The 15,679-nt window shown below is 33.7% G+C and overlaps 2 protein-coding genes across 2 annotated transcripts; both read left to right on the top strand.

Annotated features, from left to right (window-relative positions):
• Positions 1–644: 644 nt before the first annotated feature.
• On the top strand, positions 645–1,905 carry LOC132721025 (uncharacterized). The gene has a single exon (XM_060705271.1). It carries the CDS (start codon positions 703–705, stop codon positions 1,903–1,905), a length of 1,203 nt encoding a protein of 400 aa, XP_060561254.1. The 5' UTR covers positions 645–702.
• Positions 1,906–2,014: 109 nt separating this feature from the next.
• Positions 2,015–11,275, top strand: LOC132721024 (mucin-2-like). Its single transcript, XM_060705270.1, has 3 exons — positions 2,015–4,910; positions 10,433–10,718; positions 10,939–11,275. The coding sequence occupies exons 1-3, from the start codon at positions 2,015–2,017 to the stop codon at positions 11,273–11,275; spliced, it is 3,519 nt and encodes a 1,172-aa protein (XP_060561253.1).
• Positions 11,276–15,679: the final 4,404 nt, after the last annotated feature.

Here is a 15,679-nt window from a genome sequence, read left to right as displayed (position 1 = left end):
CATACAATGGGGAAAAATGAAATGAGTATTTAATTTATTTCGCATGGATTGCACCACCTCATCGATTGATTAAAGCCGTATTCGCATTTGGTCCGTAGACCCATGGCTGTAAAACCAACTACACAATGGAATCTGGCAATACAATCCATCGAAATAAAAAAACATAACTTTTATTCATATAAACCAAACTAGTTTATAAACATGTAAAATTGCATTAAAAAATTGTAAAAAAGGAGAGGAAATTTCCTACTATGGAATTGAAAATTTCTAAATAATTTCAAGGAATATGACAATAATGAATCATCTTATAAGATTATGACATAAATTTCTATGTCAAATCGTTTTCACAAGTCAAAATTATAACTTGTTATACTAAAAGAATTCAATTGACTTTCTCCATAATGTTTTTATTTACTGAAAAATCCTGAACATATATAAAAATGAACAAAAGAAACATATCTTTGCATCTTAATCATTTTTTTTTTATTATAGATTTAGTCAAATTGGCACCGACGTCTGTTTCTTCAGACAACCATCTTACCTCGACGGATTATATGGTAAAAGGGGACATTTCAACAGATTTAACAACAAGAAAACCGTATACTGAATCTAGCAAGAACATTTCACAGTTCAGCAACAATACAACCTGACATAATATTGTCAAACGCTAGTGTTACAAAATCTTTGAAATCAACAGGAATAATGAAGAACGATTCGACTTTTATGCGATCAACAGAAGACCAAGTATCAGTTACAAAAGCGATAGCAAGTGGGAGTACAGATGTCCAGCCAACAAAAGCAACAACTAGCATTATAAATGGAACAACGGCAAGAGTATTTAACACAAACGAAGCAACAGTAACTCACCCGACACAGACAACTGTATCAAAAACGCATACACTTACAGCTACTAAAACAATAGCAACACCTTTATTAAAAACAAACAAAACCACACATATTCAGCCAAAGGAAACAACAGTATTAAAAACAACTGGAATTCCATCTACTGAACTGACAGAATCAAGCCATATGAAATCAAACGAAACTACTACACAGTCGACAGAGACAGCTGCAGTAAATACGAATGGAACAACACGCGATGTGTCTACAGAACCAACAGATTTCAACAGAAATATAACTACAGCTAATCAGTTGGCAGGAACAATAAACATCTTAACGGATGAAACAACAGCATCTTTGTCGACACAAAGAACAAACATATCAACAAATGAAACAACAGCTACTATGTCGACAGAATTAACCAACATCTTAAAGAATGGTACTACAGCTACTAAAACGACAGAAACAACAAACTTTTTACCGAGTGAAACACAAGCTACTATGACGACAGAAACAACACACATCTTAACGAAGGGAACAACAACTACTGTGACAACAGAAACAACAAACATCTTAACGAATGCTACAACAGCTACTATGCCGACAGAAACAACAAACTTCTTACCGAATAAAACAACAACTACCATGCCGACAAATACAACAAAATTCTTAACGAATGAAAGAACAACTTTTATGCCGATATATACAACAAACAACTTAACGAATAAAACAACAACTACAATGCCGCCAGAAACAACAAACATCTTAACGAATGAAACAACAACTAACGTGACAACAGAAACAACAAACTTCCGGACGAATAAAACATCAACTACCTTGCAGACAGATACAACAAACATCTTAACGAATGAAACAACAACTACCGTGACAACAGAAACAACAAACTTCCTGTCAAATAAAACATCAACTACTTCGCCGACAGATACAACAAACATCTTTACAAATAAAACAAAAACAACTATGCCGGCAGATGCAACAAACTTCTTAACTACTAAAACAACAACTAGTATGTCAACAGATAACACAAACATTTTTAACGAATAAAACAACAACTTCTATGCCGACAGATACAACAAACATCTTAACGAATAAAACAACAACTACTGTGCCGACAGATACAACAAACTTCTTAACGAATAAAACAACAACTACTATGCCGACAGATACAACAAACATCTTAACGAATGAAACAACAGCAACTATGCCGACAGATACAACAAACATCTTAACGAATAAAACAACAACTACTGTGCCGACAGTTACAACAAACTTCTTAACGAATAAAACAACATCTACTGTGCCGACAGATAAAACAAACATCTTAACGAATGAAACAACAGCAACTATGCCGACAAAAACAACATACTTCTTAACTAATAAAACAACATCTACTGTGCCGACAGATAAAACAAACATCTTAACGAATGAAACAACAGCAACTATGCCGACAGATACAACAAACATCTTAACGAATAAAACAACAACTACTGTGCCGACAGTTACAACATACTTCTTAACTTATAAAACACCAACTACTGTGCCGACAGTTACAACAAACTTCTTAACGAATAAAACAACAACTTCAATGCTGACAAAAACAACAAACTTCTTAACTAATAAAACAACAACTTCTATGCCGACAGATACAACAAACTTCTTACCGAATAAAACAACAACTACTATGCCGACAGATACAACAAACTTCTTAACGAATAAAACAACAACTACTATGCCGACAGCTACAACAAGCTTCTTAACGAATAAAACAACAACTACCATGCCAACAGATACAACAAACATCTTAACGAATAAAACAACTACTACTATGCCGACAGATACAACAAACATTTTAACGAGTGAAACAACAGCAACTATGTCGACAGATACAACAAACTTCTTAACGAATAAAACAACAACTACTATGCCGACAGATACAACAAACATTTTAACGAGTGAAACAACAGCAACTATGTCGACAGATACCACAAACATCTTACCGAATGAAACAACTACTACTATGTCGACAGATACAACAAACTTCTTAACGAATAAAACAACAGCTACTATGACGACAGAAACAACAAACTTCTTAACGAATAAATCAACAACTATTTTGTCGACAGATACATCAAACATCTTAACGAATAAATCAACAACTATTATGTCGACAGATACAACAATTTTCTTAACGAATAAAACAACAACTACTGTGACGACAGATACCACAAACTTCTTACCGAATAAAACAACAACTACTGTGCCGACAGATACAACAAACATCTTACCGAAGGGAACAAAAACCACTTTGCCGACAGATACAACAATTTTCTTAACGAATAAAACAACAACAACTTTGACGACAGATACAACAAACTTCTTAAAGAAGGAAACAACAACTAATGTGCCGACAGATACAACAATTTTCTTAACGAATAAAACAACAACTACTGTGACGACAGATACAACAAACATCTTAGCGAATAAAACAACAACTACTATGCTGACAGAAACAACAAACTTCTTAACGAACAAACCAACTACTACTATGCCGACAGATACAACAAACATTTTAACGAGTGAAACAACAGCAACTATGTCGACAGATACAACAAACATCTTAACGAATAAAACAACAACTACTATGCCGACAGATACAACAAACATTTTAACGAATGAAACAACAGCAACTATGTCGACAGATACAACAAACATCTTAACGAATAAAACAACAACTACTATGCCGACAGATACAACAAACATTTTAACGAGTGAAACAACAGCAACTATGTCGACAGATACCACAAACATCTTACCGAATGAAACAACAACTACTATGTCGACAGATGCAACACACTTCTTAACGAATAAGACAACAACTATTTTGTCGACAGATACAACACACTTCTTAACAAATAAAACAACAACTACTATGTCGACAGATGCAACACACTTCTTAACGAATAAGACAACAACTACATTGTCGACAGATACAACACACTTCTTAACAAATAAAACAACAACTACTGTGCCGACAGATACAACAGACATCTTAACAAATAAATCAACAACTACTATGCCGACATATACAACAAACTTCTTAACGAAGGAAACAACAACTACTGTGCCAACAGATACAACAATTTTCTTAACGAATAAAACAACAACTACTATGCCGACAGATACAACGAACTTCTTAACGAATAAAACAACAACTACTATGCCGACAGATGCAACACACTTTTTAACGCATAAAACAACAACTACTATGCCGACAGTTACAACAAACGTCTTAACTAATAAAACAACAACTTCAATGCCGACAAAAACAACATACTTCTTAACTTATAAAACACCAACTACTGTGCCGACAGTTACAACAAACTTCTTAACGAATAAAACAACAACTTCAATGCTGACAAAAACAACATACTTCTTAACTAATAAAACAACAACTACTATGTCGACAGATACAACAAACTTCTTACCGAATAAAACAACAACTACTATGCCGACAGTTACAACAAACTTCTTAAGGAATAAAACAACAGCAACTATGCCGACAGACACAACAAACATCTTAACGAATAAAACAACAACTACTATGCCGACAGATACAACAAACATCTTAACGAATAAAACAACAACTACTATGCCGACAGATACAACAAACATCTTAACGAAGGGAACAACAACTACTATGCCGACAGATACAACAAACATCTTAACGAATAAAACAACAACTACTATGCCGACAGATACAACAAACTTCTTAACGAATAAAACAACAACTACTATGCCGACAGATACAACAAACATCTTAACGAATAAAACAACAACTACTATGCCGACAGATACAACAAACATCTTAACGAATAAAACAACAACTACTATGCCGACAGATACAACAAACATCTTAACGAATAAAACAACAACTACTATGCCGACAGATACAACAAACATCTTAACGAAAAAAACAACAACTACTTTTCCCACTGCAACAACAAACACAACAAGAAATGAAGTAACAGACAGTACAAAAGACAAAGGAGGTTTATTTTTTTTATTCTAACATTTTAGATTAAAGTTCCGCATATGATTTTCGTTCATTTGATTTAATCATTTATATTTAGTTATGTCCTGTATGTTTAGGAAATAGATTCAATTCTGAGTGCATTGTTGTAGAATAATGCACGGTTTGAGTTCAAATGCGTAGTAATACAATCTCGAAGGCCGATAAACGTGCATTATTATACAATCTTTTTCCATTCTAACACGTCAAGAAAAAATAGTATTATCATTATAAAGTTGGACTTTATGTTTGGTGGTTAAATTTGTTTTCGCCTAAGAGTTTCCAACAGAAACGTTCTTTAAAGGCTGTTCCAGTGGGTTGGAAAAAATCTGTCGTTAAATCTACCGTGTGTAGGAACATTTTGAGAATAATGAATTTTGAAAACGTTGATTAATTTTTGTTTGCTTATTTTATTTCATTATACTATTTTTCAAGCGAAATACATGCTATTAAAAGTGAAATAAATGTAAAGCTTAGCTTGTTTGTGACATTAAATAGCGTACTTGATTTGATTGTTTTGCAAGTGCTGTTGTGACGTCATGTAAACAACACTTTAAACTTCTGTACAGCGTTAACGACTGATTTAAAGATATTGGTGTTCGGATTAATTTTCTTAGTTAGACCATTTTCTTTCATTCTTGATAGTTTCCAAAACAAAATTCGACAAAAAATGTTTTTTATTTATCAGATTTTTTAAACAAAATGGCACCCTCATTGTGAAAATACACAGGGAGATAATAAGAACGGCGAGTGCATTGTTGCAGAATAATGCACGCTTCGGGCCTTTTTTAATTATATAGAAAAACTTCCGATAGTGTTAGAATTTAATATTTAAAATAGAAAATAAATGTTTGAATATGTTTTAAAACTAAACTATTCTGATTATGAAGTTTTAAAAGAAAGATACAATTTATAACTCTGCTAAGTTTGATCAAGAGCTTAATTGCATTGGCAATTTCAGGGAATAAGCAATAATATAAGATAAGTCAAACTTCGTATGTATGCTTAATTTCAAATTATTAGAATCTTTTTAATGTTTACACAGAAATTTGACCGCTATGCTTGACATTTTGGTTGTATTAAAAATATTATATTTTAATTGTTCTTTTCCAGTTTTTATAGAATGGATTACTGTGATTCTTGTTCTTGGTTGTTTTGTAATTGCCATCGTTGCATGTTGGGGAATATGTTGTTGTTTATGTCTTTGGCGCCGACATCAAAGAAACTCATATGTAAGTAATTAAGGCAATGACATATTTATCTTTTTATCTAAATATCATACACATATTTTATTTATTTCAATGTTATAAGCCATGTATTAGAAAATATTAGAAAATTAATATTGTTTTGATAAAATAACATTTTTATCCATTTTCATCATGTCGAATTATATTTCAATATACTTTTATATCTTCAGGAAACGAATGCAGGAAACAATGAGAACGAAGATAAAGAAGTATATGAACTTAAAGAACAAGTTGCACACAATTAAACATCCACTAGCAGTACCCCTCAACTCCGAAGAGGGCGGCTCTATTTACGTAAACAAAAACTACGTAAAAATGTAAGAGAAACATTTGTTGGAGATGATAATATTCCACAGGGCAATGATCAACAAGATTCGAGTTCTAGACTTAAATCTTCCAAACACAGTACCCTGTCGTCCACAAGTTCCGATTTTCTCTCTGTAAGAGAATCTAGTAGCACACAAAATATTTGAACCTATATATACTAAAATGATTTTAACATCTTATCCTTTCGATAAAAATAGACACACACGCGAGCGCACGAACGTACACACTAAATCTGAATTTTTGTTGTATCTAACATAATGATATGACATTCAGATTATGTGACTATAAGTGTTGTCTTTATAATTTATTAAAAAAACACAACTTAATGTCATGGAGTTGTAATAGTGTATGTATATCTGTGTTAATGTAAACCATATTAAATATGAAAAATGTTTCACAAACCTTAAATTTTATGTACACTTCATACATATCTTTTGATGTATAATTGTTACAGAATCATACACTGGTATTGAAATTGAAACATTTGAATGCCCATTATTGTTAAATTAGTGTTATGTAACTTAATAAACTTTTTTATAAACATTAAAACTTTTGATTGAAATATTTGTTTCATCTATTATTTTGTCTTGCTTTTAATTTGTGTTTGAAAATTTAATTAAATTTGACAAATAAACAAAGCAAAACTTTAAAATATGTGTTTTCATTTTATCTTGACTGACCTTCATCATACACTTTATAAATGAAGTTTCGACTATAAACACACTATAATAGATCATTATTCTTTATCCAAATACTAATCGGCTATAGACAGCCACAAAACCCATTCACTGTATTATTAGTTTTTCATTCTGATATAAGTCGCTCAAGAATACGACAACAAGTACTTTGCCGACAGATACAACAAACTTCTTCACGAATAGAACAACAACTACCATTCAAATCGTTCGCAATCATTCAATATTTCTATTTGAATGTATGTATTTAAAGTTAAGTAAGTACACGTAAACGTCTTTTCCCAGATTTTGTAAATACTAAAACTCTAAAAACTATAAAATACAGAGCAACCAATAAATATGTGCATTGATCAAATTGAAGGTCTTTTCCATCATGAATGAATAAGTTTTATCTACTTATCTAATGAAATCTCGACATATAAGAATTGGAGAGCTTACATTATAAATTGGTCTTTTATTTGCATTAAAGTTTAGTAATTTACATTGATGAATGCTATGAAAATATATAAAGAAACCAAATAATGTACACAGCGATTACATTGAAATAACATTCAATTGGTTAAGGATATACTATGCTCAATTTCAACATTAGAAAACATTGATCATTGCTGCACTATCTCCCTAAATATAAAATATTTATAAAATAAACATGTTTTGACATTTCACAAAGTAGATATGTTTCAATTCAACACTGTTATAGGAATGTCATTAAAAAACTGGCAGTTCTTTGTAAGAAAAGACCAACTTATTGTGAAATAGGGAACGCAGCTTCCAATATACATGTATAGTTTACTTTTTGTTTTATTCATATAAGACAAATTCATTTAGAATTTCATAGATTTCAATAAAATTATGTGATAAGAATATTTTACTCAAAGATGAGCATATACATGTACTATATCTATGCATTTTTTTGGGCCCAGTTCGTATGACGGTATGGTATCGTCCGAACGTCTCTTCAAAGATAACTTTTCGAAAATTGTGCAAGAAAATTATGTTCAAATAAAAGCAAAATAGAACTTGTAAAGAATAATTCTTTGCCTTGTTATAAAAACGACGGCTTTCATAGTCATGTGTTTTAGAAGTAATTTAGCAACGACGATTACAATGTATACAACACACATTGACAGACTGGCCATGAACACCTTTTGAATTTGAAAAACATTCTGTGAATGTGGTAAATTTCGTTGGCATTGAATTCGTGGTTTTGACACAAAAAACATTTATGTTAGTTCTTAAATTTGTAATATATCTATTTATGCTAAATAGTAAAAAACTAATGATTACATAACGCCAAAAAATCTTTCATCTTTCGTTTCATAATAATTTTTTCGATTGATTTTTCTATTAAAATTGAGTGTTAGACGAAAATAGTGATTTTGCAGTTATTATATTTATTTAAAAGATGTATTTCTTTCAATGACAATACAGTCAAATGTCAAACAAAGAATTTCATGCACCAGCATATTACAGGACAATAATATTTAAAGAGCTTTTGCGATATAGAATTAAAATCATTTACGCGGCTCAATGGGCATTTAGGCCTCAATGAATCTTTGGGTTAACACATATCAATGTATTTAAACCATCAGTTTCTTTTCTGTGTTTTGTTTTTTTATTGTTTTTTTTATAAACGTTTCGCGATGTTGAATTGTTTTTGTGATTGTCTGTTTGTTTATTATGTCATGTATAAAATTTTGTGACTTTTGTTGTATGATTTTGTGTTGTCTATTCTACTTGTTTCATTTTTGTAAGGATTAGGTAGAATTGTCGGGACGACCTTTTTACTAGCAGGGGGGGGGGGGGGGGGGGGGGGAGTATGTCATACGGTAGTAATCATTAAAAAATAAAATATGAATAAATATTGGTTGTTGTTTTGAATCTTCAATCCTTAAATCATATTCCTATAGTAACATGTACTAACCGTTTATAAGTGTTTATGCAAAGTGATATTTTCTGGTACGGTAATGCATCATTGCATCCGTCACTATTCTGACTTTGTGTAAACATTTAACTATATTACATATAATAAATAATCTATGATAATATAATACTGTTTTCAGGTTAGGAATGTTCTATCTTCCTAGGTTTTTATATGGTTAAAATGTAATTGTTTTGTAAAATGTTGTTTCTAATAAAATGGTAAATAATCTTTTGAAATAAGTAGAATACAATACCCTAAATATTGATAGACCTGTACTGTATACATGTATGTCTTTTCTTGTTATTTGTTTACATGTTTTAGGTTTAGGAAAACAGGAAAGCATCATGGCATTCCGTCACTGTTATCACTTTTTGTAGACGCATATCTATATTACATAATTTATAATAAATTATATATGTCACGATGTCTGCAAATGTTTGTGTACAAAAATAGTGCCCAAACGCTAGTTATTATACGGTAAAGATTTTTAAATAACAGAAAGACATTTTTGACAGATAATTTATTGCAAATACTGAATTAATAATTAGTTTACTTGCAAAAGTATTGACTAATGTAAAATGACTTTTAATATGAGTTACGCAAGTTGGTTACGGAACTGTAGTTTTGAAGTGTATGAATTCCAGGCAAATAACGCATTCCGCAACCAATTCCAGGAGAGCTCGACCAATAGAATTCATAGACTGCTTTCTAGTTACGGTACGGAATTCATACGCGACAACAAGTCTATAAATAGAGGCGAAAAACTTCATTTGGCGGTTCTGGTTCGAATAAGCGTAACCAATGTCAAGAAAACATTTGGTCCACTAGGAAAACTTTGTAAATTGTCCGTAACTAATTACCATCCCGTAACCAAGGTGAACTAAGTCATTATATAGTTACTGTGTATCTTCGTGTGCGCAACTGTTACATTCTAGTTACGGCGTAACTTTTTCTCTTGATTTTACTTTAAACATATTCGTAACCGCGCATCCGTAACCATTCTTCTATGGTATCCTCTATATATTAAACGAAAAGGCACCATTTCCGCGAAAAGACAGTTAACATCACTTATATATTATTACTAAGAACAATAAAGAGAATCCTGTTTGTTGTGTTCAAATATAATTTTTTATTACAGTTATTGTTTAATAAATATACAAATGTTTTAAATGCTGTTGTTATAAAATAGTCAGTAAAAGGTATAACACCACTAAATTGGACATACCGAGATTGAGCTGGATTAAGCAGATAAATAACAACAGGGTGAAGTCTTTTCTTAATTCCATTCTTAGTATAAATCTGCGTACAGGCCATTCAAGAATATACCTATTTAATCATAATACCGAAGACTACACACCACCTCGTCCTATACAACGAGTATTACACGTGGTGTCAGAAGTGAAAATATCATTCTACAGGATATCCAGAACTCTTGCCTATAAAAAGACATGTAACATTCATGAGGAATTAAAGAAAAGTCTATCACCAGTATATCGAGAAGTTATTGAAGTGATTATACCATCTGAACTTTACAAAGTCTTAGTGGAAAACAACAACAAAAGATCAAATGTCATACCAGAACCCCCTGCTGGCAGGTAAAACAACGTCCGCTTTAAATATTGGAAACGTACTATTGAAAATATGGGTGACTCTGATTCTGAAGTTGAGTTTAACATGGGTCAAGGAGATATAAGGGAAGAAGGAGTCTCCCCTACAAGGTTTCGTGACCAGGACAGAGAAATCAGATGTCAAAATATAAACAACTGCTGTCGATAACAAGAGACCAGCTATTATTATTAAACCAGATAATTACAGTGTTAATGCAGATTGGGAACAATACTTTTCACACTTTCAAGACTGTGCAGAACTTGGCAAGTGGACAACACAAGAGAAGTTGCTCACATTGGCAGCTTGTTTACGAGGTCAAGCACGAGCTTTCTATACAACCCTTATAGGACATGATAAGCATTCTTTCGATGATCTTGCACATGCTTTAGAACAGAGGTTTGGTGCTGCCAGACAACAGACCAGGTATGTCTCAAAATTCCAGACAAGACTTACGTTGGTAAGAGAATCTATCGCAGCTTTTGGCGATGATCTGAGGTTGTTGGCACGAAAAGCTTATAGTAACCTTGAACCGGCGGCATTATGAGCGAAAAGTTAGATGGCAGCCAAAAATGAAAGATCTGAGGATGGTGTGCAGCGGGCTCTGCGATCGATACAGATAAGGCTAGATCGTATTGAAAAGGGATCCCTAAGTGGAAATAATGGTCCTCGTAGATGTTATATATGTCGTTCTCTGGAGCACCTCGCGCGTGATTGTCCACGAAGGTACAGTGATAACAGCAGTCATGGAGCTTCATCAAATGGTAATGAAAGTTCGGGAAACGGGTCACGGTCTACTCTGAAGGTCGAGAGCAGGCGAACATTGAAGGAAAAAGACCTGTTTCAGAGGAATATGAATATGTTGTGACGTGTCCTGAAATGAGTGAAAAAGAAGTTTTTAATAAAGAATGTCAATCAGTCAATTATATGGGTACAAGTTGTTCAAAAGAAAAGCTATTTAGTAGCATCAATAGGTATAGTCGTGTGGGTACAGGAAATGCAAGTATTGATAATGGTCTTTATGTTAAAGGTTACATGAATGGAAAACCATTCAATTTTCTTTTAGATAGTGGTAGTACAGCTACACTTATTTCAAAGCATACATTTGATCAATTAGGCATTGAATCTCTTTCAGTTAGAAATAGAAATATAAGTGTTCAAGGTGCTGATGGTTCTAATATAAAAATATATGGAAGAGAGCAATTTCAAATAAAGTAAGGTCAAGAAGAAATTAATCATCCTGTTATAGTGTGTGACATTACCACAGATGGTATTATAGGCCAAGATTTTATCCTTAAGCATGCAAAGCGGTTAGATTTTGATGATCTTCAATTGGTATTAAGGTCAGGCAAGCGTGTTCAGTGTTATGAGGGTCATGAAGCTAATCGCGTTTGTAGAGTAACCGTGGGTGAGCTCACTGAAATTCCTTCGCAATCATATGCATATGTAAATGTAACGATTCCTGAAAGTGAACAACTTCCGGCAAATGGTTATATAGAGAATATCAAAACTATGAAAGATCAAAATGTACAAGTTATAGAAGGATTTATTGATCCGCATAGTTCAAATGTAGGAGTAGGTATTATCAACAATAGTAAAGAAAGTCTTCTTCTTCAACCAGGAGAAAGTTTTGGACTTTGTAAATCATCATATGAAGAGCAGGAAAGCGAGCTATTTAAATGTGCAAACATTTCAGCAAATGTAAAAGCCAGTCATGACCCTTTAAGTGTACCAAACCATCTAAAAGAAACATTTAAAAAGAGTTCAATTCATTTGACTATCGAAGAAAAGCAAAAATTTGCAGGCGTGTTAAATAAAAATGAGAATATATTTGTTACATCAATCGAAGAGTTGGGATGCACTGATAAAGTTAAGCATAAAATAAATACTGGTAACGCATAGCCAATCAAACAAGCTCCAAGGCGCCAACCATTAGGTAAACGAGAAAATAAAAAAATAGAGGTTAGAACGCATGCTTCAAAAGGGTGTAATTGAGCCATCTGCCGGTGAATGGTCTTCGCCAATTGTGCTCATAACGAAGAAAGATGGGTCAACCAGATTTTGTGTCGACTACAGGAAATTAAATTCAGTTACAAAGGTGGATGCCTACCCCATTCCTCGCGTTGACGATTGTTTGGAGGCACACTGGCTGGAAACAAATGGTTTAGCAGTATGGACCTTTGTAGTTGATTTTGGCAAGTGAAAGATGGATGAAAGTGACAAACATAAGACAGCCTTCTCAACATCATCTAACGGCTTGTACCACTTCAAAGTCATGCCGTTCGGACTCGTTAACAGTCCGGCAATTTTTCAGAGGTTAATGGAAAATGTACTCAGGGACTACAATGGAAACAGTCTTTACTTTATATGGATGACATCATCACACCAGGAAAGACTGTACAGGAATCCTTAGAAAGGCCGGAGAATGTGTTCCAACGTCACCAACACTACAATTTAAAATTGAAAGCATCAAAGTGCCTCTTTTTCCAGAAGTCAATCACCTTCCTAGGTCATGTGGTATCTGAAGATGGCATCCAAACTGATGAGAGCAAAATAAGTGCAGTTAAAGATTGGCCAATTCCACATACTCAGAAGCAAGTAAGAAGCTTCATGTGTCTCACATGTTACTATAGAAAATTTATAAATGGTTATGCTGACATAGCAAGACCATCACACAAGTTATGTGAAAAGCACACAAGATTTTCGTGGACAGAAAACTGTCAAGTGGCATTTTACAAACTTAAAGAATCTCTCATCACTGCTCCAGTTCTGGCATACCCACAGCCAGGTTGCGACTTCATCCTAGATACGGACTCTAGTGACCATGCTACATGGGATGTCTTGTCGCAAGGTAAATAGGAGGCAAGACATGTGATAGCATACATGAGCAAGACCATGAACAAACATGAAAGACTTTATTGTATTACCAAAAAGAACTTTTGGCTGTAGTAAGAGTCTCTACAAGCACTTTTTCCACCCACTATTTATATGGTCGCTCGTTTTCTACTCGCAGATAATTCAACTGTAAGCTGGATGCGTAACCTTGAAGGCAACCAAACTGGTCAAACAGCTCGCTGGGCTACAAGAGTTGAGTACATATATATGAACGTTATTGCACAGGCCTGGTCGTAGCATTGGTAACCGCAGACGCTTTATCAAGGAAAGCTATGTAGCACATGTTCGCGACAGCAGAAACTTAAATGGAGAATAACGAGTGCGTCAACACAGAGTCTGGCACAAGCTTATCAATGAAAATCAAGACCATCCCAAACAACTTCATATAGTTCCCTTAATGTTAACGACAATGTGCCTGACAAAGAACTTGAAAACAAAAATGGTGAAGCAGATTGTAAAACCAAAGTCAGCAGCGACACAAGGGCTGATCAAGCAGAAGCTCAAAATAAGGATCTTACTCAAAATCATATATTATTAGATGGGTGGTCTCTAGTCGACATACAAACTGCTCAGTTGAATGACTCGTCTATCTCGCCAATACTTGCTGCTAAGTTAGATAATTTAGATCGTCCTCGGTGGTCAGGAGTTTCTGCTGGTAAGGCCAAATTGAAAACATTATGGCGACAATGGGACAGACTGTCTGTGAAAGGTGGAATATTATATCGTAGGTTTGACACCGATACCAAGCCACACATTTGGCAGTTAGTTGTACTCGAATTTAAACGTTCAACAGTACTTCGTGCTTACCATGACGCACCAACAGCTGGACATTTAGGCTTTAACAAAACTAACGACAAAATAAAACAAACATTTTATTGGCCTGGCATGACTGAATACATTAAAGACTATTGCAATAAATGTGACCTTTGCACTGCCCGTAACCTTTCAAAATCACAAAATAAAGCACCATTAGGTAAATATGCAGTTGGCGAGCCAATGGAACGTGTAATGATGGACATATTAGGTCCTATGCCTACAACAGAAAGTGGCAATAAATACATCTTAGTTATTACAGACTGGTTTACTAAATGGACCGAAGCTATTCCATTGCCAAACCAGGAAGCAAAAACAATTGCAAATGCATTCATTGATAATTTTGTGAGTCGTTTTGGTGTACCTTTACAGCTTTACACGGATCAAGGTTCCAATTTTGAATCAAAACTTCTTAGTGAAATTTGTGAATTATTAACTATCGAAAAAACACATGCTACTAGTATGCGAGCACAAGCCAATGGGGTCGTGGAACGATTTAATCGGACATTGGTGTCTATGATGTCTAAATATTGTCAAGAATCTCAAAAGCATTGGGACAAACTGCTACCCATATTAATGATGGCGTATCGGAGTTCAAGTCACTCAAGTACCAAAATATCTCCAAATAAAATGGTTTATGGGCGAAATGTTACTCTCCCTATGGCGGCTGCAATAGGTCGACCAATCACTGAAAGAAATAAAACAGAAACTGTTGATGACTATGTTAATGAGTTACGAACAAATCTAGAATGCATTCATGACTTCGCTCGAAAAAATATCGGGAAAAGTTTCGAATATCAAAAACGACATTACGATACTAATGCAAGACAACGAAATTATTATGCCGGTCAATGTGTTTGGCTGCATGATCCTACAAGACACAAAGGTGTGTGCTCTAAGCTGATAAATAAATGGAAAGGTCCTTACTTAATCACAAAAGTATTAGATGACATTGTCTGCCTCGTTAAGCGCTCAAAATTAATGAAACCGAAAGCATACCACATCGATAGACTTTGGCCTTACTCCGGAGTAAATGTTCCATTATGGATTACGCGCGAAAAAGCTCGAATGTAACAGTTGCAATTTAAAACAAATTGTTAAAAAAAAAACTACTATAATCTTGTTTTGAAAGACATATTTATGAAATTTATCTCACAGATATTGTAAAATTAAGTGATGTTTGTAAAGAGAGCATTCACAATAAAATAAATATATAAAGTATAAAGTAACAAGAAACAATATA

Source organism: Ruditapes philippinarum, unplaced genomic scaffold (genome assembly GCF_026571515.1).
Source record: "Ruditapes philippinarum isolate M1 unplaced genomic scaffold, ASM2657151v2 ctg9130_1_1_1_1, whole genome shotgun sequence".
Lineage (NCBI taxonomy): Eukaryota > Metazoa > Mollusca > Bivalvia > Venerida > Veneridae > Ruditapes > Ruditapes philippinarum.
This window is presented reverse-complemented; position numbering and strand designations above follow the sequence as displayed.

Bases quoted from the DNA above. Each gene is read 5' to 3' on its own strand.
- LOC132721025 (XM_060705271.1), top strand. From the start codon at position 703: ATGAAGAACGATTCGACTTTTATGCGATCAACAGAAGACCAAGTATCA.
- LOC132721024 (XM_060705270.1), top strand. From the start codon at position 2,015: ATGCCGACAGATACAACAAACATCTTAACGAATGAAACAACAGCAACT. The intron at 4,911-10,432 runs GTTTATTTTTTT...ATCTGCGTACAG, and splicing joins CAGTACAAAAGACAAAGGAG to GCCATTCAAGAATATACCTA. The intron at 10,719-10,938 runs GTAAAACAACGT...AGATAATTACAG, and splicing joins CCAGAACCCCCTGCTGGCAG to TGTTAATGCAGATTGGGAAC.